Below are 27817 nucleotides of genomic sequence, written 5' to 3' on the forward strand. Positions count from 1 at the left end.
GAGTGCCCGCGGCCGGTGTTGCGCTCTGTACAAATTATCAAACAGAATGAGGGAGTACTCACATAAGACAGAGAACTGTCTATAGAGTATAGGCACGTGGAGCAAATGAAGAAAACATTTTTTTTTTTAAGAAGACCTCTCACTCACCAACCTAGTTGGTGACATGCTTCATCATTGAGGTCCCACCCAGATAGCCGAGTGCCATCCGGGTGTGCTGCGACACCTGAATACAGTGGAGCTGTTTTTTTTTATTAGTGCATAGTGAATTTAGATAAAAATTGGCCGAATTTAACCCAATTGGAAATACTTTATTCTGGAGTAATTTGGACAATGATTAAAAGTAGTGAAGACACCAAGGAAGGTTAGATTGACCTCTGGTATCTAATAATAAAAATCAGTGAAAAAAGAAAAATTAACGTCTACATGTTTCAACCATATTGATGCGATTGCTAAGGTTTTCGTCAGGACCAAAAACATGACCCGGAAGGTGCACACTCGCTAACGTGTGCCCTGTCCACGGTCAGTAGTAGAAACCTAACCCGTTACTCACAGTTAGGGAACCTTTCTCCAAGTCGTTGAAAGGAAAAATCTGTAAATAAACAAAAACGAACACAGGACAAACACATAGTACATATAATCGTCACTCTGTTCGTAAAGTCAGTGGTCCTACAATTTGCCAAAAAGAGAAGTGTGCGTCACACGGTCGAAAAGCACATAAGTGAACCTCACCAGTGGTGAGGGTGTGCTCACACAATCACGAACATCTTCAATACATGGACCATACACATCTAATCCATACCCACTCATACGAGTCTAAAAAGAGTGGGCGTCTATGTACTCTAATAAGAGTACAACCATACTAGTGCACCAGTGTAACCAAGGGGTAAAACGGGAGATATCCCGAAGGTCCTGGTTAGAGTGAACCCACGTGTGACTAAAATATAGTGGTGGGTAAAAAACATACAGCCTCACTCGATGTGGTGGGCATGCCGCTAAAACGAAGTGGAATATCCAAATCGCTTATCCTAGTGAGGAAATTAAAAGTGTAGTGAACCAAATGTCGAACTTTAGGGGAAGGAAGTACGCTTACTTTGAGAGCAGTATTAGCGCATCTCATGGGAGACGGGATCACGCGATTTGTAACTTCAAAATCTAGATAAAGACAAAGTTAAATTAATCACGTACATACTCTCAGCGATGTTAAGCGGGTTAAAGAAATCACCACGTTACCATAGTACTCACTCAGAACCACAAATCGGTCTGCTGTTACGCCCGTTAGTGATCTGCCCAGTCTCCCGGTGGAATACTAGAGACCCCGGTAGGAGCCTCTCTAATGAGAAGGTAGTTCTGGGGTCACGTGGGGCGGCGCAGGCGTGCGTGTCACGTGGGCAACGTGAAAAACATAATGAAATGGATGTTCGGGTCAACAAAGCATACAAACAAATGGAACAATAACGTTACAATAGCTTAGTTATAAGAAAACAGCGAGCGATGTATTTCAGCACAAAGAACACCCTAAAACAGGGAGGCAGCAGGTGAAAAAAGATCACAGTTTGAGCTAAATAGGTTATGAGGGTACACTGACATCTTGGCGAGATATAGAGGTTAGCTTCAAATTAGGAGAATAACCCCTCCAAGAGACGAGAGGAAATACAAAAGATCACAGCCTGATCACCACACAAACGTCAATACCTGTACAGTGGGATAGTAAGGGTTATATATTGTACAAATGACAAGAATGAGGGATACGTTTCAACAATTTGAGAAAACAGCCCTAGACAAAGTGTGGCGTGTGAAAAAAAGGGGGAGTTCACTATTCGTTCTTGACCATGTTAATCCCTGGCAGGCTCAAGAAACCCTCGTTAAGTGTCTCATTGATTGCTATTATGTACAGATGTTAGCCAGTATTGGGTGTCTTCTAATCTGAAAAAATTATTTTAAGCTACAATGACATACAGTATGAGATAACAATCAGTGATAAAATACTGTACTCCAAACAACAATAGGAGGGTAAGTACGATAGGTCATTGTAATGGAGTAGAAAGCAAATACTTATCTTGGCAACACAGTATTCCAAGGAATGTTCCCATTAAGGCCGGTGGTATGGGTAGACAGCCTATAAACCCACCTTTGTTCTTTTTCGAACAGCCTCTGTTGTATCTTGGCACCAGATTTTATTTGTTCAATGATTGTCCACCGCATATCGTTTGTGGTATGGTTATTTTCAAGGAAGTGTTCTGTTAATTTAGTCGTGACCCTTTTGCATCTGATGTTACTACGATGCTCGCATATTCTCTGCTTTATCTTCCTTGTTGTCATGCCAACATATCTTAGATTGCACGGGCACCTAATCAGGTAGACCACGTTAGTACTGTTACAATTTGTGTGTGTTCTTTGGGTCCAAGTCTTGCCTGGTTCAAGATCAAGAGTTTTAGTATTACTAGTCAAATGACACACTGCGGTTACCACATGCGTAATGGCCTACAATGTCTGGTAGTCCCCAGGCATTCAATACAGTTGATGGATTAGACTTTTCAGTAGTTTTTGGGCGGGTGTTCACAAAAGTATCTTTTAAGCTCCTTGCTTTCTTAAAAGAGAAAAGGGGCTTCTCCCAGTGTAAGTTGCCAGTATTCACGATTGCCCAATGTTTGTTAATAGATTTAGTCATCAAATTAGATGCTGAATTGTAGGTCGTAACACAAGTTAAGGGTAGCTTACTCTCTGGGTGATTCTTTTGTTCCAGGAGAATTTCCCTCGGTTGGTTCCTTGCTCGTTTTTGAGAATTTTGGATGATTCTTTTTGGATAACCTCTTTCACTAAGTTTTAGGGTCAGATCTTTAGCCTGACTTCGATAGTTCATGATCTTACTGCAGTTCCTGCGTAGTCTTAAAAACTGACCATAAGGTAGATTTTCCCTTAGAGCTCTGGGATGAAAACTCTCAAATCTTAACAGATTATTCTTCGCACTTGGTTTGTGTTGAGTTTTCGTTTCCAGAAGGCCATTCTCTTTCATAATGACCACATCAAGGAAGATCATTGTCTTGGGGTCCACATTGTGTGTGAACCTGAGGTTGTTATCACAGGTGTTAATCCAACGTAGGCAGCCATTCAAGGTTTCAATAGGTCCTTGCCAAATGGCAAGGACATAGTCTATATATCTCTTCCAAAAAATGATATGTGACCGAAATGGGTTTTGATTGGTCAATATGAATTTGGTTTCAAAATCGAACACATAGAGCCCCGCTACACTAGGAGCGAAAGTGCTCCCCATCGAAGTGCCCCCTATCTGTAAGAACAGATTCCCCTCAAATTCAAAAAAGTTCTTCTTTAGGGCTAGTTTGGCACATTCCAGTATACAACTTTTGGGGGGGGGGTCTATGTTGACATGTCAAGGGATTTTTTCAGAACTTCCAAGGTGTCATCTTGTGGGTTGCTCGTATAAAGACTCTCTATGTCTAAGCTAACCAGAATCGTGTCTTCATCCACTGCTAGACCCTCGAGCATTCTCAATAGGCTCTTGGTATCCTGGAGATAAGTGGAAGTCTCCTGTACCAATTCTTTAAAGAAGAAATCACAAAAACGTGAAAGAGGTTCCAAAATGGATCCGATCCCTGAGACGATAGGTCTCCCAGGTGGTGGAATCTTGTCTTTATGCATCTTAGGGAGGGTATAGAAATATGGGATCCTACCTTCACTATTGGTCAGAAAGGTGGCTTCTTGTCTAGAAATATGACCCATATTTTCTGCATGTTCTACCAAAAGAGTGATTTCTTGTCTCAGATCCTTCGTGGGGTCTAATCGAATAGGTAGGTAATTCCTATTATCAGATAGTAATCTTAAGCATTCAGCTTGATAAGCCTCTTTGTCTTGGACAACAACTCCACCTCCTTTATCTGCCTGCTTAATCACTATGGTATCACAGGATTTTTAGTTTTTCAATGCTTGATCTTCTTCTTTACTCATATTGGAAAAAGGTCGCTTTGCAGTGAGTTGTTCAATATCTTTGTAAACAGCTTGTTCAAAAGCTGCCAACTCAACAGGAGTGGCATGTGGAGGAGGAATGAAAGTGGACTTCGTCCGTAGTCCAGTTTCATTATACTCTTCTGTACCGGTTGACCTGTCGTTATTTTCGAAGAAGGCCTTCAATCTCAACTTCCTGAAGAAGGCGGCTAGTTCACAGTGAAGATGGAATTTGTCAAAACGTGAAGTTGGAACAAAACCGAGTCCCTTACTCAGGATCTTTTCTGTTTCGTTATACACTCCCCAAGAATCGCGGACTTAAAAGCCTCCCATAATGTAGAGGCGTAATCCACTGTACCCACATTACATTCAAAATATCCTATTATCACTGCACGGATAGCTTCCCAGAACACCTGATCTGTCAGGGCCCAGGAGGTAACTGCCATGTGAATGCCAAACCCAGGCACTCGGGCCCCGTAGAGCGCGAGATACCCTGAGGAGAAGTCCGAAAAGTTCTCTGTAAATGCGATGCAGCTGTGACATCTTTTGAGACAAGCCAGTAGTCTATGCGCAACCAAGATGAATGCACAGACGTCACATGCCCTCCTGAAAGGCTTTGTGCATACTCTTCCAAGCGTCCACTAGCCCATTACCTGCTATGATGGACTGAAGTTGAGCAGTAGCCCGAAGGTGCGGATGGCAGGAGTCACCTGATCTGCCTCATTACAGATCTAAAACAACCTTGAAATCCCAAGCCCATATAACCGCACAGGTGCCCAAACCATCGATTAGTGCCAGGGTCATACACGTTGGGTCTGTAAATTGACACCATCCAAAGTGGTCTCGCCTCCAGCGTGCCAGCCAGCAACATGTACCAACCCTATTGGTCGTACTTGACTACTTACGTTTGCCAGTGCAAACCTTTTTTGATAAGAAGGGCAACTCCCCTAGCATAATTTGAATAGCATGCTATGTGCCGTCCACCAAACCAACCCACCTGCAAGTGCACAGCAGTTTGCACTGTCAGGTGTAGTTCCTGCAGAAAACAAACATCTGCGTCATGTCGCCTCAACTATGCCAGCACTAACCGCGTTTTGCGTCCATCATTCAGTCCCCGCACATTCCAAATGATAGCCCTCAGGAACGCCATAGGGCGAGGTTAAGGGCCTGGGGAAACAAGTCATCCACGCCGCGCATCTCCTGCGCCCTTTCAAATTCTGTGATCTAGTGTTGGGCAGCCAAGGAGAGAAGAGGGTTAAGAATAGAAAAAAGGGGAAGAAAAAGCAGGTACAACAATTCGAACATCTTCAAGAACCCCCCTGCACCTACTACAGCCCCCCCAATCTGGCTGTATGCAAACACCCCACCCTCTCAAAAGCCGACAGGAGCTGACAAAATAGAACAGGGGAATCATCCAAATGGGGGAATCACCAGGAACCCAGCAATCTCAACCTCAAGGGGCAGAGTGGCAGAACAGAAAGGCATTCCGCCACCAGCTGCCACCAGATGGCACAGAGGAAAGTCTCTTTATAAACAGAAATCAATCGTCAGGGAAACCCAGCAAATGTCATCCCAACATTCCCAACTGGGTTGGAACATGAAACAAACACTACCTTTACAGTTTAAGTAGCAATTGAGGCTGCAGTATCAATCAATCATCGCCCAGCGTACCGCTTTCATCCTTGTCCTGGGCCGGTTTTAAGTTTATCTTTGTCGGCGGGAGCCCTTTGACATATTTCTCAGCCACTTTTAGGTCAGTAAAATAAACCAAAGCAGAACAGTTTGATTTCTTGTCTAACTAGTGTGGAATTTTCTTAAAACATGCAACCTATTGTGCTACAGAGGTTTCACCATTTTATGGTAGGCAAGGTTTTCATCCAAGAGTGTTATTCTTCTTCAGATTTACCCATTGGTCCCGCAGGTACTGATTATACGATCAGTTAGAGAAACAGAAACTGCTTATTTCTGAAAGTTACATCATTCAGTGATCAAGATGAAGGAACATACTGACAAGGTCAAGCCCTCTCATTTTGTTCCTAGAGTTGAGGCTTGGCTGTCATCTCGTTTTCTTATAGTTTTCATCAGTTTTGACCACTGGTCCATTAGTGATCACTCATCCGATCAAACCTGCGGCCTTCCAGTTGAAATTGCCTCGCGCTTGGAATACTCATTCTGTCTTCTATACATCACAATTGAAGCCATAAATTTAGGTTCCTTATCATTGGCTTTGGCTTCCATCTTGATACTCGACCATTTGTGTTGTATAAGGACAATCCAAAAATAAAGTTCAAGATGTATGTGACTTGAATTTTTAGAGCTCCTCTTCAATTCACTGGAATGAATATCCGTCTAGTGAATGATCATAGGAAGATGCTGCTTCTGTTCATGCTCTTACTGGATTGCGGTTTCTTTTGTTCCCTACATTTTCATTGTGTTCATCTCTCACCTGTTCTATATTTTATTCTCTGACATTTGTGTCCCTGATTCTTGTTATTTTGCAGCTGATTTTCATTTGTAATCTTCTCCTGGATACTTTGGCTGGGCTATTTTTAACTCCTGATGTAAGGGAGAGTTTGGGGCCTGGCTTATCTACTGAAGCATAATTCTTCATCTTCAAACAACCATTGTCAGATTGGCAAGTAGGTTTTTCTTCCCTTAATATTGCTTTGCTCCAATCTAGGGACCTCTTAAGTAAGCACCAAACTCCTGTTCACGTGTGTAACACTGTGTGCAAGGTGACACTGTGAGAAAGTACCATCTTTCTTGCATGGTATGCCCCCACTTTTTGCTGAATTGCTGAATGTACTTTGACTGAGTGTGCCCTGGACTCCTGCCAATCAGGTGCTCAGGGCCTATGTTCCTTCCCTAAAACACAAAACACAAATTGGCAAAACCTGGCCACATGTCAGCCCCTGGTAAATGGTACCCTAGGTACCCAGGGCCTTGTGACCAGGGAAGGCCTCTAAGGGCTGCAGCACCCATTGTGCCACCCTTAGAGGCCCTGTACCCTTACACACACACACTGCCCTTGCAGGCTGAGTGTCTGGGTACAAGACAAAACAGAGAGTCGACATGGCACACATCCCTGTGTGCCATGCCCACCACCTACACTGCCATGACATACATCAGCCACCCCTCTAGCTGGGTGCCCTATGCCAATGGTGTGGGCACAGGAGCAGGAGCCATGTGCCCCTACAGTACCCAGGTCCATTCCTGGGCACTGCAAGTGCAGTGCTGCCATTTAAGAGTATATGGTGCTTGGGAGCTCGTCAAACACTAACTCCACAGCACCATAAAGGCAACACTGAAGACTGAAGTATGGTATCCAACTTCTCAGCACATTAAACCCAGACTGATTCCAGTGTGGGATTTAATGTACCAAGCACCCCAGAGGGCATCTTAGAGATGCCCCCTGAAACCTAACCTACAATCCCCGTCTGTTCTGATGCTGCCTAGGCTGCCACACAGCAGACATGTTGCTGGACCCCTGGGTAGGAGAGCCCCTGCTCTCCTGGGTCTTCATCAATGCACATCTTGGGCGAGGTGCTAAATCTCCTCCCCCAGGATGGGCAGGGGGAAGCTTCAAAGGCATGCCGCCTCTGTGAGCTTCCCCAGGCCACTGCAACCCCCCACTCCGGCGGGAAGCTTGGCCGGAAACCCCAAATAAGGACAGGGTATGTGCCAGCCTGCCAACCCCACCCCTCAGGTGGGGGAGGCGAGGTGAAGCACATCTCCGGGCTCTCACCATCTTGAAGATGGGAAGTCCTGCCCAATCAGGACTAGGCTACTGCCCCCCTCCCACAGGAGAGAGGCAGGATAGGGGTTGTGCCCACCCCAGGACAGGGACCAATTGGTCCCGGCCCTTCACCTACCTGTACCGCCCCTAAATCTAGTATTTAGGGGCACCCTGAGCCTTCCTTCCCCAGATTCCGAAATCCGAAGAAAAGCTAGAAGAAAGAAGACCTGCCCTGCAGCTGCTAAGAAGAGGAAGACACCAACTGCTTTGGCCCCAGCCCTACCGGCCTGTCAACCCTCGAACCTGCTCCTGCTCCAACCCGGCATCTCTTGTGGTCAGCAACCTCACAAACCCCGGAGGACCTGGCTACCTTTTGAATCTAAGCCCCCTGGGACTCCCACGAGTAGAGGCTCTACTCAAAATCTACTTCTAATTGCTGGCAGCAGCCTGGAACCGCGAACCCAGCACACTCTGCACTCGCCAAGCCTGGCCTGTGCTGGAGTGAACAAAGACCACGACCCCACGGCGACTGTGACCCCGAATCCGGCACCCAAGGACCTCCCTCGACACTCCTGAAGAAGCCTGCAGCCTCAAAACCAGGTGCCCCCCCAACCGCGATCAACAGAGGGTAAGATTTCCTGACACAAAAAGGCATCCCTGCACCCGGCGCCCCGCGGCCCCCTGTGCCCAATCCCGGGGTACCTACCAATTCCTCCAACTACCCAACTTACCTCTCGAAGTGGTGGTGGCACCTGAAGAATCTTTGTCCCCGAGCTTGCAGTCTTTTTCTAAACCGGAGATTTCCCATTGAAAACAATTGAGCGCCCGAAGGCTCAAAAGCACCCTGCACCTAGCCGCCCGAGTGGCCCTGGCAGTGTAACCTCTACACCCATCTACTTCCCCACTTGCCTAGAGTAGGTGACCAGGATCCCAGCTCCCACAGCCGCGTGGCCTGCTAGTCAGCAGCCACCAACCAAGGCCCCCCTACCTCTCATAGGATAACATTGGGCCTAACTCTCTCTGCACCCGGCCGCCTTGTGCCGCTGAAGGTGAACCAACTGTACCTACCTGTCCCTGGGAGACCCTTGAGTCTATGCCCAGAACCTTAACTCTGCCAGTCGAGTACTTACCTTTAAACCGATAACTCAATTTTCTCCATAGGGTAACATTGACTGGCTTTTCCTGAAATGTCTTCTGTGTGGACTTTTCAAAGCTTAAAATATTCACCAAAAAACAGCCGAGTAACGAAAACGGAAATACTCACCTGCTCTTAGGTGAGCTCCCAGTGCTGGATCTTGGTGCCCAGCACTGACGCTGAAAAATACTTACAACTGTACTTACCAGTAACCCAATTTTCTCCCATAGGAAATCATTGACTGTTTTTCTGTGAAATTTCTTTTAAGTGTCAATTTCTGCAATCTTTAAATATTCTTTAAAACACCTGCATCCTTCAACGCCGCCGTACCTCCGGGTTGACGGCAAAGGGCTGTGTGATTCGAGCCAAATGTGAGATATTTACCGCGGCCGGCCCATAAGGGTTGTAGGCTCTCTGCTGTGTACCTTGACTCTTTGAATAAAGGTTTTTCAAAAAAAAAAATATATATATATATTCTTTAAAAATCGTATAATTTCTGAAAACGTTATTACTTACCCGTTACCACTTTGATGTACAACTTTAGAAAGTAACCACGTTGCCCAACTTTTCCAGTAGCTGGTTTCTGTTTCTAGCAGGTGCTGCCCTCAGGAAGAGGAACGACTCCCAGGAAGAGGAACAAAGGGCCTGCTGAGGGAAGAGGTGCGACCCCCCAATCCCTGGCAGGATGGCCAGACTTGGGGGTGAGCCCAAATGGCGAGCTTTAAAGGGGAAGCTGCCTTTAAAGGACAAATGGTAGTCACACTAGGGAAGGGCTACTGGTTTGTTTAGGTATACAGATGGGCAGAGAGAGAACCTGTTGGCCAACCGGTTTTGCAAGTACAGTGTAGCCCCACCGCTGGGTTGGGCTGAGAGAGCTCCACATACCAAGAGAAAGGCCTCACCATGTTGGGAGTGGGCAGAATAGCGAACTCTAGAATAACAAGATGCCACACTTCACTGAAAGTATTCGTCATGCAGGAGGAAACCTAGTAGCCCATTGAATAGTTAGTCATCACCATCACTAATAAGCTCATAGCAGGCATTAAAATGCCATTCCTGGCGCAAGGACCTCAGATCACTACTATTTTGGAAAGAAGACCGAAGGACTTCCCTGCTACTCCCTGTGCCCAGCAAAGCGAGTCTGCACCAAAGATCGGACTGGCAAAGAGAGGACTGTGCCTGAGGTGCCGCCACTCCTGGAAAGCAGCCCATGTGTGCCAGAAGTAGAAGTGACTCCAAGACTGTTTGCTGACTCCCTGTTACAGCCTGAGGACCATTAAAACTCTGAGACCAGCACGAAGAATTGTGACCACTGTGAACGCAGACATGCAACCTGTAAACCTGGGAGATTAAGTCCTGACCCTCACAAGTGTCCCCAAGTTTGCTAGTCCCAGGAAGGCCCATAGGGTGCCGTAGTGCCCCCCTCGACAGTTGCCAAGTAAAGGAAACCGTTGGGTTGTTATACTGTGCACAGAGTTCAGGGGTCGCCCAAAAGTATACAGGGCTCGATGTAAAACCCAAAGTGCTCTGTTAGTGGTAGTGTGAGTCAGCAGCCTTAAGCCTAACTCGGAGTAGTGTCAGACATTTATTGCAAAACATTGATCAATAATGGGCACATGACTCAAAAATGAGATCCACAGCAATTTTAGAAAAATAAGCTTGGTTTGTACTTTACTTTAAGACCAAGATCTTAACAATATGGTAAGTAAATTTTTAAATAAAAATACTTTGCCATTTCGAAAGTCAGCAATTTCAAGTTACAGTTCAATGTTATCTATAGCATATAAACCGGGGGCTGCCATCTGCTGCTAGCAACAGAGGCTGGGGTGTCTCATTACAAAGGCAATAGGCTTTTGAAGCTTCCGCTTCGAGCACTGGCCCATCCTGCGGGAGGATGTGTGAAACCTCTGCCCAGGATGTGCATTGTTTCTGATGCCAAAGAGTAAAGGCATTCCACCCAGTGGTCCAGAAGAAAGAGAGAGAGAACAAACACGTGTGTACATTTTAAAATAAATCCTACACTGGCATCAGTGTGAGTTTATTGTGAGGAGTAGTGTGGTACCAAACACTCCTGTGTTCAGTGAAGCCATCAAGGTGCTGTCGAAATAGAGTTGTCGAGTTTCCAACCCATGTACTAGCTTTTGCTTCCCTGGCACTTACCACATTAAGGAATATACCCCAATAATGTTGGGGCATATCTGCTCAGGCAGATATAACCACACCTGAGGTATACTGCACCCTACCTTGGGGCTGGTAAGGCCTGCTAGAGGGGTGACTTATATATAGCTTAGTCAGTGCTATCTGGCTTGGCACACAGATGTGCCATGTCAACTTGGTCATTTTGTCTGCACCAGGCTATGCATGCTGCAGTGGCAGTCTGCATGACCTAAGTGAATGGTCCCTAGGGGACCTTCTTCAGTCCCCATGCCCTTGCTACCCAGATACGTTTTACTAGGGACTCAGAGGGCCTGAAGGGTCAATTGGAGAATAGTTTTTAGGAGAAGCACTGGCACAGGAGACCTGATTGGCAGGGATTATGTGCACTACAATCAAAACCACATCAATACCAGGCAAAATGTGGGGGGCTAACCATGTCTAAAGAGTCACTTTCTCACACGGACACAGTCTGAGATAAACCTCTGAGGCAATAGACAACATCCCAGGCTCTGGGACCAAAGGGTGGTCACAGGAAGGTCTACCGCACCAGCCTAGCATCTTTTATCCATTGCATCAAGACCACTTTCTTTGACTTCATTAGTGGTTTACTGCCTAAGAATTGGACTAGAGACTGTTAAAAGTGACGGGTAACTGTCCCACTGGATCTGTTAAGGCTCTGTGTCTGGTCGAATTTGGCCAGTCCAGTAGTGTTCATATAGCCGTTTTCAACTTGGATGTTGTGGCAAACTCTAAACCGTTGTTCAATTACAATGATTTATTGCTTTGAGTGAAAAAAGCAGTGGTTTGTTTCCTTTAAAAAATCATCTCTCCGGACACTTTCGGTAGATTGTTGTCATCCAGGTGTCTATTGAAAGATACAAATATAACCTATTGTTACAAATTGATGTCTGCGTTTTTTTTATTCTGTTGTGTTTGCTTATTTACTGTTTTTGATACTTCTTAATGCTTTATACTTGTTGGTTTGATAAAGTCTGACTGATCTGTGCCACAGATACCCAGGACTGAGCTAAGGTTTTAGAAATTAACCTAACTGGACCTCATGCAGAACTGTGACATTATTACACAGTGAGGTTGCACAACCACACCCTATGATCCACATTTTCACAGTCTGGGTTCTAGTTTGCTGTATGATAGAGCTCCCTTCCCCTAATTTGTCTTTTATACTGGTTCTTTGACTTGCCATATAATCTGTATTTAGTGAAGAGTTCTGAGATACATTTCCTTTTTTAAAAAAAAATAACAATACTGTTTGTGCCATGCAGGATCTTCTGTTACTTTCCTGGTAGTCCAAACCCTAATGTTAACAGCAAGTTGCAATCATACACTTAAAGCATCCAAGCAGTATTTGAATGACCAACTAGTCTACATGCTTACTACAAAATGTCTTAATTTGTTGTCACGTGGCCTACTTTGAGAGTATATGCAGTGTGACCTGTATTATTGAAATAACATACATTTATTTGTTTTACTCCAGCCGCACAAGTCAACTGTCAATTTCCACATTGCTGGAGATGTGCAAAGGTCAGGCTGGGGAGCTGGCTGTTGGAAGAGAAATCCTTAAATCTGGTAAAAATTCAATATAATGCAGTTAAAAAAACTGTTGTGTTCTCGAGGAACACAGTTTGTAAGATGCTCAGTTCAGTGAATGGCCCATCATGGCTCTGATGATGCTTGTTAGGAATCTCCACCTGTTGTACCATTTTCTATAAGGAGCATTGAATATGTATATTTTTAACATTTTCGGTGTGAGTCTCAAACTGGGGCTTTCAAGCATTGGAAATTTACTATTAACTTACTCCTAGTTTTGTATTCATTTTATAACTTTTTGGGGATTCACGAGCAATCCAAGGTATGTTCTGCAAATTCATCGACAGTCATTGACTTAAAAGTGTTATCATACTGACTATAATTTACTCATGTTGATTTTCCACAAAACAGCAATCTGCTTGAGCTAATCATTTGGAAAAATGCATTTGTATATGCACATTTTATTTTTTCAGAAGCCTGGTATTGAAAATTCTGTTGGGCTCTCCTCCCATGTTGATCGGCCTCAACCAACACATTGGGAGAAGGCTTTCAAGTTGTTACCAATGATGGCCATCTTATTTATACTGAGAAGTGACTTAATTTCACAAGCCAGAACACTTGTTTTCTGTTGGCCCCAAATAAATCTTGTATTTGGTTAAAAGGCTAGGATGTAAGGTCTTAAAATTCTGATGCTATATTTAAGTTTCTGATGGAGACTTATTATTATTATTATTATTTAAAACACTTGTAGAGCGCAACTGTCACCTGGCAGGTATCCTGGCGCTGAAGCTCACTCCTTAGGAAGGAAAGAGACGGGAGGCTAATTAGGGAGTTAGCAGTGAACGGGATTGGGGAAAAGCCAGGTTTTGATTCGCTTTCTGAAGGGCAGGAGTTTTGGAATTTGGCGAATGTCGACCGGCAAACTGTTCCAAAGTTTGGCGGCGGCCACTTTGAAGGATCTTCCCCCGGTCCTTACCTTGTTAAATCTGGGTACCAACACAAGGCAGGCTGAGGTGGATCGGAGAGTTCTGGTGGGGGTGTACCAGGAAAACAATTTTTGTAGGGATCTGGGGCCCGTTCCGTGTAGTGCCTTGAAGACAAGGCAGAGTGCTTTAAAAGCAATTCGCTGCTTCAAAGGGAGCCAATGTAGTTCGGCTAAGGCTGCTGTGGCCGAGGATCTTCTGGTCCAACCAAGGGCCAGTTTGGCTGCAGCCGACTGGACTCTTTGGAGTCTGTCCAGTAGAACAGCTGGGGACTCGAGCAAAAGAGCATTACAATAGTCAAGGCGACTAAGGATAGTGCACCTGACTATTAGTGCTCGGGCCTGGGCGGGGAGTAGTGGCATGATTTTACGTAAAGAACGCAGTAGGGCCGAGCAAGTAGAGACTGTTTTAGTTACCTGCGTTTCCATGCTGAGGTTGTTGTTTAGCATAACACCCAGATTGCGGACACTAGTGACCGGCTGTGGTTTTTCTGGGTTTTCCGGGGGCCAGAATTCTGTAGGAAATAGGCGAGGAATCCGGCTCCCAGAGCAGAACAGGACCTCGGTCTTGGAGGAATTGAATTGCAGGGAATTCATGTGCAGCCAGCCGGCTGTGTCTCTTAAGCAATCATGGAACGATTCCATGGGGATTGAATCCTCCCCCTCCCAGGAGAGGATGAGCTGGGTGTCGTCCGCGTAGTTTACCGTTTTCAATCTGTGGGATTTGATTAACGTGATCAGTGGTTTTAGATAAACGTTAAAAAGGATCGGGCTAATGGACGAGCCCTGGGGTACACCGTGAGGTACAGCCTGTTTCCTATCTCTCAAGTATGAGTGGAACCATAGCAGGGCGGTGCCGTCGACCCCTGCCTCTCTGAGCCTCTTCAGCAGAATCATATGGTTAACCGTATCGAATGCGGCAGACAGGTCCAATAAGATCAAGGCTACTGCGTGGCCCCTGTCTGCACGCATCCGAAGTTCTTCCATGGCTGTAAGCACCGCCGTTTCGGTGCCATGGGCTGGGCGAAAACCGAATTGGAAGTCGTCCAAGATGTGATTCTGCTCAAGATGTGTCGAAAGACAGGAGCTAACCCAGCGTTCCACCACTTTCGCTGGAAAGGGTAGGAGCGATATAGGTCGAAAATTGGATAGACACTCGGGGTTCAAGGAGGGTTTTTTTTAGCAGCGGGGTGATGAGTGCTTGCTTCCAGGGGGTGGGGACAAATCCACAGCCCAGAGATTGGTTACAGATCCTGCGGAGGGTGTGGAATAGTTCAGTAACGCACGCTTTCCAGGTTTTAGGGGGCAATGGGTCGAGGGGGGACCCAGAAGTGATTCCGTGTGCCAGTCTCTCGAAATCTGCTTCGGGGATAGGGGGGAGAGCCTGTAGGCATTCCCTTGATAGGTGTCCTGGGCTCGGCGGCTCAAGGTTGGTAATAGCGGCTCCGGGGGAGTTTAGATTATCTTGAAAAGGGGGAATTGCAAGATTCTGAATGATTGTCTCAATTTTGTTCGTGAAGAACTGTGCGAGATTATCGCAAAGGGTCTGAGAAGGGGGGATAGTTTTCTTGGCACAGTCGGGGTGGATAAGGTTATCAAGGATCTGGAAGATGCTTTTGGAGCTATTTGCTGCGTTGACCATAGTGGAGTAGTAATAGGTGGATTTGCTCTCTGCGATGGCTAATTTGTATTCAAGGAGCTTGTTTTTCCAGCTAATTTTGTTTGATTCGCAGTAGCCTTGTCTCCACTTCCTCTCGGCCTGTTTGCAGGCTGATTTGAGGGTTTTCAGGGAGTCGTTATACCATGGGGCTGGTGCTCTGCTTTTAGGTTTGCATCTTTTTAGTGGAGGAATAGAGTCCGTGGTGGATACTATCCTCGTGCAAAAGGCTCTGTAGTTGTCTTCAACCAGGTTGATTGGGGAGAAGCTATCTTCTACGTTGAAGACGGTGGTGGTGGAACTCAGTTTTTCCAGAGCTTTCCAGTCCCTATAATTAAATTCGGATGGTGCGCTATTATTCAGCTTTCTAGTTTTTGTGGTGGTAATGTAGAATTTGATAAGAGCATGATCTGTCCAGTTCATGGGCAGAATGTCGTTCAAATGTGTTAAACCATGACTGGAAAAGATGTGGTCAAGTCGGTGGCCTGCTGAGTGGGTAGGATGCTTAACCAGTTGGTAGAGTCCCACGCTTTCGCAGGAGAGCAGGAGGTTTTCTAGACCGGTGTCTAGGCTCCCGTTTGGCCAGAGGTTGAAGTCCCCTAGAATGATTAATTCATTATGGGAGGTTGCCATGTTCGTGAAGGTGGTCAGTAGCGCTTGCTGTTGTTGGAAGGTGAAAGACCCTGGAGGTCGGTAGCAAATAATTGCCGTGAAGATGCCTCCGGAGTGGCAGTTTATGGAAAGGCCGAAGAGCTCAGTCCCGGCAACTGAGTCCATGTCTATGGTATTAATGTGCCAGGAGGCTCTATATATCATGCCTACACCGCCACCACGGCCTTTGGGTCTGGGAAGGTGCAAAATTTTGAAGTCTTGAGGGCAGGCCCATGCTAATTCAATGTCGCAGTCTGCGTGAGTCCACGTTTCGGTTAGGAAGAGGACATCCAGGTGGTGGGATTCTATGAGGAGATGAATTTCGTTAGCATGCTTTGGCAGTGATCTGACATTCAGAAGGCCTCCCAGGAGCAGACCCTTATGAGTGAAGTCAAGCAGTGGAAAGGCGGTGTCATCAAAGATGAGCTTACCTTCGTGAGCGAATTCTCGCAGGTTAATCAGGGTTTCCCGCGTATAGCGTGGGGGCTGCGAGCAAATTTGTGCAGAGATGTCTGCGCTAGTCGCGCCCTCGTCGCGGCCTTCGGCGCGCAAACGGCGCTTCCGCTGCGCTCGTCCGCTGCGCTTCCTCCAGTAGTACATTTTATAGTGAGGGAGAGGCGGGGGGGGCGTGGCCAGAGAGGGGGCGTGGCCTCGCTGCACGCCGTCAATGGCGGCGATCAGGGGGCGTATGTCGGCGTTTGGGAGGCGCTGCTTGCACTCAGCAGGCTCCCAGAGCGAGTAAAAAATGCTTTTGCCAGGTAGGCGAAATGATTCTAGACACAGTAGTAAAATAACACTCAACTATTAAAATTTTAAAAATGCGGCAATTTACGATGTATGCTCCCGGCTTTCCGCCTCAGGAGTGAAGAATCAATCAAGACTTGTAATTGCTTACTCACCTTTTGAATATTTCCCAGACGTCTTACTGGATCTGGGAACGTTTCAGCAGTACCTCTGCCTGCTACAGTGTGGCACCTTGCAGCTCCTCACCATCTCTGTTCTACACCAGAAATGTTGTGTGGGGCCTATATAGGCTCCACACCCATGCACGGACGTCAGTTCCTTTCTTTCTGCACCTCGAGACTTGGATCCGGAGCTTCCTGTCATGCTGCCACTTCGATTTTCAAAAATTCAAATAGTGTGCAAGGGATGTCACCCCTAAAATGGCAAGTTTCAGGCATTATAGCGACTGCTGCAAACAGATGTTTGTGACAGATCCCCATCAGGTATGCCTGTGGTGTGTGGGGTCGAGCCACAAATCCAAGACTTACAGAAACTGCTCATTGATGGACCTGAAACCGATCAGGGAATGTGAGGCGAAACTACTTTGCCATGCATAAGAAAGCCGATCTGACATCTTGCCCAAATCCAATGGAGGAGAACATTTCTGCTATCTGCTTACCACAAGGGAGGCACTATTCTCTGCATTCCCTTTTTGACACAGACTCTGATAACGATTGTGACCTGGGCGATCAGTTTAAGCCCCATTAGGATGATAACTAGTATGAGGACTTGTAGGAGGCCAATTGGCTAGACAGCTCTTTACTCTCCTCCTGGGCCAGCCACAGAAGAATCAGCATTTTACACCATAGTCATGCGCAGGACGACTGAAATCCTTGATCTCCACCTCTCCACCCTGCAGATATAAACTAACGTTCTGAGGTCATGCAGGCTGTCCAGACTTCTGATCCCCTCTTGACCTTCCACGAGGCTCTGACAGACAACCTTTTGGGAACTTGGCCAAGGACTTTCTGACCCACCTGTTAAAAGACAAATCGCCTGGTGCCACAATCCTGCTCCAGGCGCCCCAACTTTCTTGCTCCAGTGTGCTTTTGCAGAAAGTCTTGTGATGCAGGCTTCCACCAGCCATTCTAGTTTCAAAACTTTTGCTACCACTCCACCTGATAGGGAGTCAAAGCGAGTGGAGACATTTGCAAAGCACCTCTTTTTATTCACTAGTTTGGGCCTGCGTTCTGTTAATGCCTCCTGGTTGTTGAGCTGTTATGGTCACACCCTTTGAGATACAGTGGAACAAACCCTCCCTGGTGTGGTGGAAGACCATCATCCTATCCTGTCTCAGGTGATTCAAGATGATTGTGATGCGGCCAAGTTTACAATTCATTGTGGCTTGGACACCATCGACTCCATTAGGTGAGTAATATGCGCCAGCTTTACCATTCTCTGAGCATGACTGAGCTTGACTTGGTTCTCTGACGATGTCCAGCTCCTCCCTGATGGGCATACCCTTTGAAGGCACTCACTTGTTCAGGGACAAGGCTGGCTCTGCCATCAAATGTTTCAAAGAGTGTAGGGTCGGCGCTCATTCTCTGGGCTTTTCTGCATGCCTCGCCAACTGCACCAGTTCCAACACTCCTTTTGTGACTTTGGCAAAGGCGTCCCTTATGGCCAGTCTGACTAACTCTCTCAGGTGATCCATCAGTTTCGCAGGACAGGCAGAGGTGCCCACCGTCTCTGCGGTCAAGATCAGCATGCCGCTCAGCCCATTGACCACTGCTCCCACAGCCCACATTGCCACCCATAGCACCACCTGCCACACCTCTTTAGTGTGCCCTTACGGGGGTCATAGTCAGCCGCTGAGACACAGAATCACAGATGCTATCCGAGTTGGCAAGAGATCACATCGGACAGGTTGGTCCTACAAATTGTTAGGAAAGGCTACGCCTTACCCTTCCTTTTGTCACCTTTGCTTCTTCCACCACCACTGAACCACTAACGAAGGACCATCTCTCCATTTTGCAGCAGATAGAGCAAGCCTTTTTAGCCAAAGGGACAGTCTAGAGACTGCCAGAAGTAGGGCCTTGGTATTCCCGCTACTTTCTGGTGCCCAAGACAGATTTAGGTCTTCGGCCTATTCTCGATCTGGATCTGCACCATTTCAACACAGTCCTCAAGAGAAATTAAAGATGCTAACCCTGGCCTTGTTCTGGTCTGCCCTCGACCCTGGAGACTGCATGGTGGTAACGGATAGGGCACCTTTTTTTCACATACTTGTCCTGCCGGCTTATCGGTGCTACCTGCAGTTTATGGTGGGAGAGGAGCATTTCCAGTTCGCTGCTCTTTCCATTGTTCTCACCAGCGCCCCTCAGGTGTTCACTGAAGTGATGGCGCTGCTGGCAGCACTTCTTTGGAGTTCAGGTGCGCCAGTCTACTCCTTCCTCACGATTGACGGCTGGATCACCCAAAGGCAGTCGTCAACCACCTCCATACTACGGTGAACCTCCTGTCGTCTTTGGGGTTCAGTATCAACGTGCCAAAGTCACACTTCACTCCTTCTAAGACGCTACCTTTCATGGGAGCCATTCTGAACACGGTTCTGTTTTGTGCCGTTCTTGAGAGAAAAGAGTCCAGGTACTGCAATAAATTGGGGGCGGGGGGAGCTTGTTCCTCTGGAAATGGCTGGACCACCAAGGAATTTTCATGGTGGTGAATGTACAATGTCCGCACTTCTGCACATTGGAGTTTCCAAGGGGTCTCTCACAATCATCAGTTGTGATTCGATTTTTTAAAGGGGTGCTACACCTGTTTCCCCCTCCTCCTTTTGCATTGCCCCAGTGAGACCTTAATTTGGTCCTGATTAACTGATGTGCAGTCTGTTCGAGCCACTTCACAGCTGTTCCCTACAGCGCCATACTATCAAGACCGTGTTTCTCATTGGCATTAGTAAAGCACGGTGTGTAAGTGAGCTTCAGACTTTCCAGATAAACTGGTTCTGTTGACACGGGCATCCTTACTGCCAAAGTTGAGAGGCCATTCCACATTTGCCAAACTATCACTCCTAGCGTTCTATGCTCCGCCTCATCCCTCTAAAGAGAAGAAGAGACTTAATCGTGTAGACCCCAAAAGTGCGCAGAGCTTTTACATGGATTTCACCAAAGACCACCGGCTGGACGATCAGCTTTGTGGAGTTCTCTGGGAAAAAGGCACTCCAGTGCAGAAGAGAACAATCTCCCGCTGAATCATGCTCTGCATTAAAATCTACTACATATTGGCTAAAAAGCAGCCTCTGGTAGGACTGGGCACTCATTCTAAGTGGGCCAAAGCTGCTACCACTGCATAAAAGCGTGGATTGCCTGTCCTAGACATCTGTCGGGGGAGGCTACGTAGGCATCCCTCTATACATTCACAAAGCCTTATTATCTGGACCGTCGGGTTTGCCACGAGGAGCCTTTTGCCCACTTAATCCTACAGGTCTTTCTGTTTTGAGTCCATTCATAGACCCGCTGCCACATAAATATTGCTTTGGTTGAACTGTGTCTTTTAATTAGATCTCAAGTCTAGGATTCTGCACACTGTCACTTGCTTTTTGGGGTTCTGCATTTAGGGGTTGTGACAGTTTTGAAAGCAAATTATTTTCAAGGCTTTTGCTGTGTCCTGGAACAAATGCAGATAATTTTTGGCATTAGGTTGCCTTGGGTAGGATTTGTGACTTTCAAACATATTCACTTCTTACCATCTTTGAAAGTACATCCAGCAACCACTTGTTTTTCAGACAATTGCTGAAAAAAGTGCTCTGCAAGTGCATCTTTTCAGAGGGTTGGATTTGTGAAAGTCACCTCTTTGCTGGACTCTTATTGTATCCAAGCCTTCAGAAGATAGTCTCTCTTCTCTCCACTCACCTAGTGCCCTCCTCCCAACCCCCATACCACCACTGAGAATCACTCATCTGAAGAAAATTTCTTGCTGAATTCCCTTTAATAGAGAAGAGGATGTGATGGGAAATATGACTGTTTTATCTAGTCACCATTTCACACAGTGTTAATCCTTAAACAGCAGTCTCAGTATTTAGCTCTGCCCAGGCCATCTTTAACTAGGTTGATTATCTGTTTAGATATCTAAACCACTGCACTCATTAGGCCCACATCTTCCGAGGTGCAGTTTACCTAGTCTTGTTACATGCAGGTAAGGTACTGATGCTTTGATAATCATTGTAGGAAACTGGCTCTGTATATGGTATACCACTAAATGGTTATATCGTGCACAGAGTCCAGAGATTCCCTCAGTAGTGTATAGGGCTCAATGTAAACCAAAAGTGCTCTATTTGTGGTAGTGTGGGTGAGCAGCCTTAGGCCTAACACAGAGGAGTGTAAGACATTTATTATACACACATTGAATAATAAATTACACACGACTCAAAAAAGAGATCCACATCAATTTTAGAAAAATATGCATCTTTCAAGATTTATTTTAAGAACAAGTTGTGCGCAAAAAGCGAAGTATGTTTTTCAGGAAAAATACTTTGATCTTTAAAAAAAAGTGGATTTTCAGTTATGCAATGTTATCCTATGGGAGGAAAACAAGAATGCAGTTTCACAGTTAAGTGCATGATGTACAAATCCAGTCTTCGAGGTTTAAGGTCCGCACCAGGCAAGATTCAAGTTCAGACCAAAGGTGCACCACCAGCTGCACAGGAACAATTGGCAGAGGTCACAGTCGAGGTTGGACGCCCAATGTTAACCAATGGAAACTAGGGTTGATTGAAGATACCTTGCTCACAGGTTAGAAAAGCTGTGTCAGGGGCCGGGCTCCTGGAGTTAAGTTAATTACAGGGGGTACAGGGCAGCACTAAACTCACACCTTCAGAGGCTGTGGGGCAGCTGGTTCCAGAGTGCTAACACTGCAAAGGGCATCCAGTGCAAACCAATGGGGGAGCTTGAATTTGAAGAAAGGCTGCAGGTTCAGGCCAGGAGGCTGGTCAAAGAAAACCCACAGCTGCCAAGGTGCGTAGTGATGCTAGCGGACGTAGGGACACCTTTTGGCCAAGCTCCCCAAGGCCCAGCAGCTTCGGGTGCAAGAGTGTCCTTTGGCGTCAGGAAAACAGCTTCCTGGGCAGGTCCTGGTCAGGGGAAGTCTTCAAGTTGAGGCCACAGGTGTCTAGGAGGAGTCAGGCAGGGGTCTGCCCACGGTGGACTTGGGCTCAGAATCACTAGGGAGCCTTTGCTGGCCCGGTGGGCCTCTTGGACTTAGGCCGTGAGCGTCAGAGATCGATCCAGACCCGGAGGCAGTTTCACAGGTACTCGGGGCAGAGTTCTTTTTCTTTGCAGCTGGTTTCTTTTGGACAGGTCCACGGGAGATTTAGTCTTTTTGGCAGGCAGTCCTCCGGGTTTCTTGAGGTCGCTGGTCTGTAAGACGAGTCGCTCTTCTTCAGCAGGATCTTTGAGGGCTGCAGACAGGCTGGTAGGGCTGGACACTAGCAAGCTTGTGTCTTCGGTCTTCCCTCCTGCAGGCTCTTTATTGTAGGTTGTCAATCTGATTTCACTTTCTGGGGGAACCACCTAAATATACTAGATTTAGGGGAGTTACAGGGGAGTAACAGGCAGGGACCAATAGGTTCCTTACCTTGTGTGTCTACACCCACTATTAAACCACCCTTCTGTAGGGGGGGGGGGAGGTATAGCCCTAGCCCTGATTGGATAAGTCCCACAATCTTCAAGATGAAAGGGTGCTTAACTTTGCCTCGAGTATCTGATGGGTGGAGTTGGCAAAGGAGGGCACACCTCCTATTCTAGCTTGTTTTTCCAACCGGTTCTCCCACCAAAAGTGGGGATTTAAACCTGGTCAGGCCATCTGCTATCAGCAGCAGAGGCTGGGATCAGATTACAAAGGCGGCAGGCCTTTGAAGCTTCCCTCTCGAGCACTGGGCCCATCCTGGGGGAGGAGGTGTAACACCTCTGCTCAGGATGGGCTTTGTTTCTGGCCTCAGAGAGCGGGGGCTCTCGACCCAGGGGTCCAGAAACATGTCTGGTGGTGGCAGGCTGCCAAAGCCAGTCAGAACCCACACCAGGGTAGGTAGGTTTTCAGGGTTCACCACTGAGTACACGTTTTAATAAATCCAACACTGGTAACAGTGTGGGTTTATTAAGAAGAGTTGTTTGGTACCAAACACTCCTGGGTTCAGTGAAGCCATCATGCTGCTGGGGAACTCGAGTTGAGTTTCCAGCCCAGGTACTCTAAATAGCTTTCCTGGCACTTACAATATTAATATTGAAGGGGCATATCTGCTCATGCAGATATGCCCACACCTGAGATATATTGCACCCTGCCTATGGGCTTATAAGGCCTGCTAGAGGGCCGACGTACCCATACCTTAGCCAGTGCTGCTGGACATGGCACACAGGCAGTTTGCTATGTCGACTTTGTCATTTTTCACTGCACCAAAGCATGAAAGCTGCAGTGGCAGTGGCACAGCTTTGGTGAGGGGGTGCTTAGGAGACCCTCTTCATTCCCCATACCCGAGGACCTAGGGTACCTTTTACTGGGGACATGCAGGGGGTCTGAAGTTGTGCCAATCGTGGCATAGTTTTTGGGAAAGAACACTGTTACTGGGAACCTGATTAGCAGGGACCCAGTACTCTACAGTCAAAGTTGCATCAAAACCAGGTAAAAAGTGAGTGATGCTGCAACAGAAACCCAGTTTCCTACAATTATGCAAATGTTATTGTGATGGCTGCCTTATGTGGGTATTTCATGTGAATGTTAAATGGTAATATTTTGCAACACTGCTTGTGCTGTACTGGGGATGAAATAAAGCGAAGTAGTAAATGAAAGATTTAAGTCTGAACATTTCCTCACAACTAACGTAACATTTCTTTCTTTTATGTGTTAGGGTCCATTGGAATAGGTGGTGTGGAGTTTGTCCTAAATTGTATTCTTGGAACACAGCCAGAGGCTAACAACTGGCAAGCACTTCTTGGGCGGCTCTGTCTCATAGATAGACTATTGTTGGAGTTTCCAGACGATTTTTATCCACATATAACCAGTGCTGAAGTTTTACAAGCTGAAGCTGTGGTGGACAGGTACTTGCAAAGAGTGTGGCATCCTGAAAATAACTTAGTATTCTATTTGTCTTTAGAAATAAATGCAGATTTTGAAACTGATTTAATTTCAGATTTCCCTTTTGATTCCAGCTTTTTTGTCTTTTAAATCTTGGGGTTGAACTGGCATATTCTGGACAGTTACCATACACTGAATTTAATTAAAGTGTGTAGGCGTCTGGAGAATTATATCGGGCTTGCACAAACACATGGGCAGCAGCGTTGCTTGGAACGGACTTCCATTCCAGCATTCATAACGTAAAGAACATTAGCCCTCATGCTCTTGCTGTCATGAATGAAACGAAAGGTATTGAGAGGGGTCAGGAATAGTTGTTCATATTAGACATATATTTAGCCAAGTTTTAAAGTTCTGGCATGTAACTGGTATCAAGTGATATAAACAGTAGTATGATTAGAAGATAGACTGAAATGGGGGCGATGGAAATGAGCAATTTGAAGCAAACAAAACAACGAACGGTTTATTAAAATGCTTGTGTTGTGGAGCTGCCACAGACCTGTTTTCCCTATAAAAACCTTCATTTTTGCTTCCTGTACAATTCTCTTGTTAATTCATTCTGCTCACTTCAAACAGGTTTATTTCTCTTGTTAGATGTTAGATAATTTTATGTCTAGAACTGCCTCTGTATATTCGGATTCTGGGTAATTGAGCACATGTTTTCTGGGGGCAAAACTCCTGAGATCTGGAGTCTGAAGTGAGTTTCAAAGAATTCTCAACACGAACCATAGTTTTAAAACAATTCTAATAATCTGCAGTGAGCCATTCTATTAAGATGTATGGCAGCTATTTTCCTATTGTTTTTTCTATTTTTGGTGCATCCCATTTACCACATCTATTACGGCATACACCAGTAGCAATTCTTGTTTTGTGATATACTTACTGTTGTCTTCATTTTCATTTATGCAGGTATAAGAAGCTGCTCTCGCTTTTGAATTTTGCCCTCCATTCCATAGACAATTCTCACTCCATGGTTGGAAAGCTATCACGGAGGGTGTTTCTGAGTGCCGCCAGAATGGTTGCAAGAGTGCCGCATGTCTACGTAAAACTGTTAGATATGTTGAGTATGACGAGCTCAACCCATTATGCACGAATGCGTCGGCGTTTGATGGCCATTGCAGAAGAAATGGAAATTGTTGAAGCCATTCAAATGGGCATTGAAAATGTACCAACATTTGAAGGGAGACACGATGGCTTTGTACAGCCGTCTGCTCCAGCGAACTCTCCTGAAATTTCAGCAAATAATTCCCCTCTTAATACGGTTCTATTGACTGGGAGAATTGGAACTGCACTGAACAATGTGAAACTAAATGCCAGCCCAGAGGACAATAATACGCTGACTGGCATTTCTTCTGGTTCTCCCCTTTCTTCAGGTCCCACCGAGCAACCAAAGCCAGCAATTCAGACTAAGCGCAGACCTCTTAGTCAGTGTTTGAACTCTCCATCGTCTGCTCAACCCCCCTCACCATTCCCAACATTACCTTCTCCTTCTACTCCATCTGTACCAGCTGGTCCTGTAACAGATGTTACTAAATCTAGACCTCAGGCATTTGCTCCCTGTAAAATAATTTCAGCATCCCCTCAAACCCAGAGACGGCTTTCCCTACAAATTCAAAACAATTCTACAGGGAGTAAAGAGCCTGAAAAGCTTTCCCCCATTTTCACGCAGGCACGACCCATGCCTTCCAGTCATATACACCGGCCAAAACCATCTCGGCCTTTACCTGGCGACATTGGCAAGCATGAAGATGTTTCTAAAAGCAATCTGACTCTTGACTTGAATCTTTCACACTGTGATGGTGGTAGTGGTAGTAGTAGTGGAAATGCTGTTATACCCAGTAATGACTCTGTGTTCACACCAGTAGATGAAAAGTGTCAGCTAAATGTGAACTCCGAACTCCATTCGAGTATTGAGGATCTGCTGGAAGCATCCATGCCAGAAAGTGGCAGCACGGTGACATTCAAGTCAGAAGTTGCAGTTCTTTCTCCGGAACAGGCTGAAAGTGATGATACCTATAAAGATGATGTCGACCATAATCAAAAGTGCAAGGAAAAGATGGAAGCTGAAGAGGAAGAAGCATTGAATATCGCGATGGCAATGTCTGCGTCTCAAGATGCTCTTCCAGTTATTCCTCAGCTACAGGTCGAAAATGGAGAAGATATCATCATTATTCAGAAGGATGTAAGTATATGGATTCCTTTCTATTGATGTACTCTTTTCATAAGCAGATATGGAGATATTTGTAATTCCTTATTAGAAAGTCTTCTGTGTGCCCCCTTTATGCACCTTTATTGTTTTTCGATCATAAAAAGCCTGAATTTCATCATGGTTTCTGAATGGTGCCAACATTTGAAGTGTACATGGGTAGAAAGTAAACCATTATGTTTTGTTGTGTAGTTGATGCCATAAATGATTGACAGATATAGCAGATCTTTGTGAGATCATGCATAAGTGCTGAGTTTGTAGACATTTTCACATATTTTTGTTTTAATGCAGTTGGCAAACTTGTTAATAACATATAGTGCATCTCAGTTTAATTTCAAAGTTCAACTCTTGTGGGGTGTTCAATAGAAGGGAAAACAATTCTCTAAAATGTATAAAGTGCCCTTCGATGTAAAATATATTTCCAATGACCCAATTAGTGTGCAGCAGTTTTTGCAAGGATCTCTTTTTAACATCTTCATTCTAGTACCCCTTTTTAGCAACAGACGCTTGTTTGTCACCGTTGTAACATTAGAATATGTAACAGCCAAGTAAAGATAGCATGTCAGTGTCGATAAACAGGTGAGGGTACATTTTAAGTGAACAATATCCAGTTTTATTGGCTCCTTTTTCCCATCAAATAGAACATGTCCATTTTGATCGAAACCCAGACATCGTAAAGGAGGAGACTTCTGACAGAGTAACTGATTCACCCTCTTAACCTAACAACTGAACTCTGAATAGTGTGTAGTCTTAATCAGATGAGGGACTAAGTGGCGAAAGACAATATTTTGTTTGAACCACATAAAGATTACACAAGGACCCAGCATGAAAGATGCTTGTCCACGCTGAATGTAGATGCATTTAAAGTGGAAATTAAAGCTAACACAAATCAAGACTATAATGAATGCTAAAATATCAGCTTACACAGGCTGTTTTACATCAGTGAGAACACAGATGGAAAAACAGTTGCATTAAAATAAATATGTCCTGAAATGCATTCACATTTGAGAGTAGTTTTGCAGCATTCTTAATACAGTTCAGAAAAATGGCCAGGGCCAGCAAATTATAATGTTGTGTATGAAGTTAAAAGTATGAATATTCAATGCCTATAGAAAGCAAAACAAAGTAGTCAAACACTGGTTGTGGCAAAAAAGAAAAACTGTATTTTAAGATACATATACATAAAGCGCGTAGTGTCCCACGTGAGCCGGAACCAAAATGCCAACCCGGAAGGACAATAAAATGATATAAACAATACAAAAAAAAGACAGGTTTCAAAACTGTAATAAGTGACCAATGGAATTTGTTTAAATATTTATTGCAAGCGAGCCCTTTTAGTTATCAATGGGTTCGAATAATAGTTTGTTTTGAAAAAATGTCAATCACTTTTAGACCCCCTTTGTAATGCAGGTTCTCATCAGAATCAATTGATACGGTGGACACCTGTGGGTACAAAACATATGGAGTTACTACTACGTTTTAGGAGTAACAACAACCATAGGCCATAATGTTGGTTGAATGGTAACGTACCTGATGGAAGCATGGAGAAATACATAGAGATTCTACACCAACAACGTGCTTACTAAGGGGTAGGGGTACTCACATGGGTACCCTTGGTGGGAACTGGATGAAAGTCACGGTAAGGTAAAATAAATGGAGGAATTATTGTTATAAAATAACATATAAAATACTGTAAGTAGCACTGAGTTGAGAGACTCGAATGCAGGCAATGTAGGTATTGTCTAAATAAAACTTACCCACAGGGAGCTGAGTGAATTATCCAAGCAGTGCATACCGTGCGCTTCACAATAATGCCTGCTGTGGCGAGACTTGATTCCTGCAACCTACCTCATTGATTATACTGACTTCCCCAAAGAGCACGGTCTACAGCACATCGGTGCCAGCCACTACACTCCCACCTGGGACACACAGCTATA

General features: G+C 45.5%; 1 protein-coding gene across 1 annotated transcript in view; it reads left to right on the plus strand.

Annotated features, from left to right (window-relative positions):
• MAP3K1 (mitogen-activated protein kinase kinase kinase 1) overlaps window positions 1-27817 on the plus strand; it is a 463606-nt gene that overhangs the window by 358722 nt on the left and 77067 nt on the right. The window contains exons 12-14 of the mRNA XM_085631362.1: window positions 12484-12575; window positions 23451-23640; window positions 24584-25856. Coding sequence (XP_085487488.1) covers window positions 12484-12575; window positions 23451-23640; window positions 24584-25856 — 1555 coding nt within the window. The remainder of the gene's footprint in view (window positions 1-12483; window positions 12576-23450; window positions 23641-24583; window positions 25857-27817) is intronic.

Source organism: Triturus cristatus, chromosome 2_1 (assembly GCF_964204655.1).
Source record: "Triturus cristatus chromosome 2_1, aTriCri1.1, whole genome shotgun sequence".
NCBI lineage: Eukaryota > Metazoa > Chordata > Amphibia > Caudata > Salamandridae > Triturus > Triturus cristatus.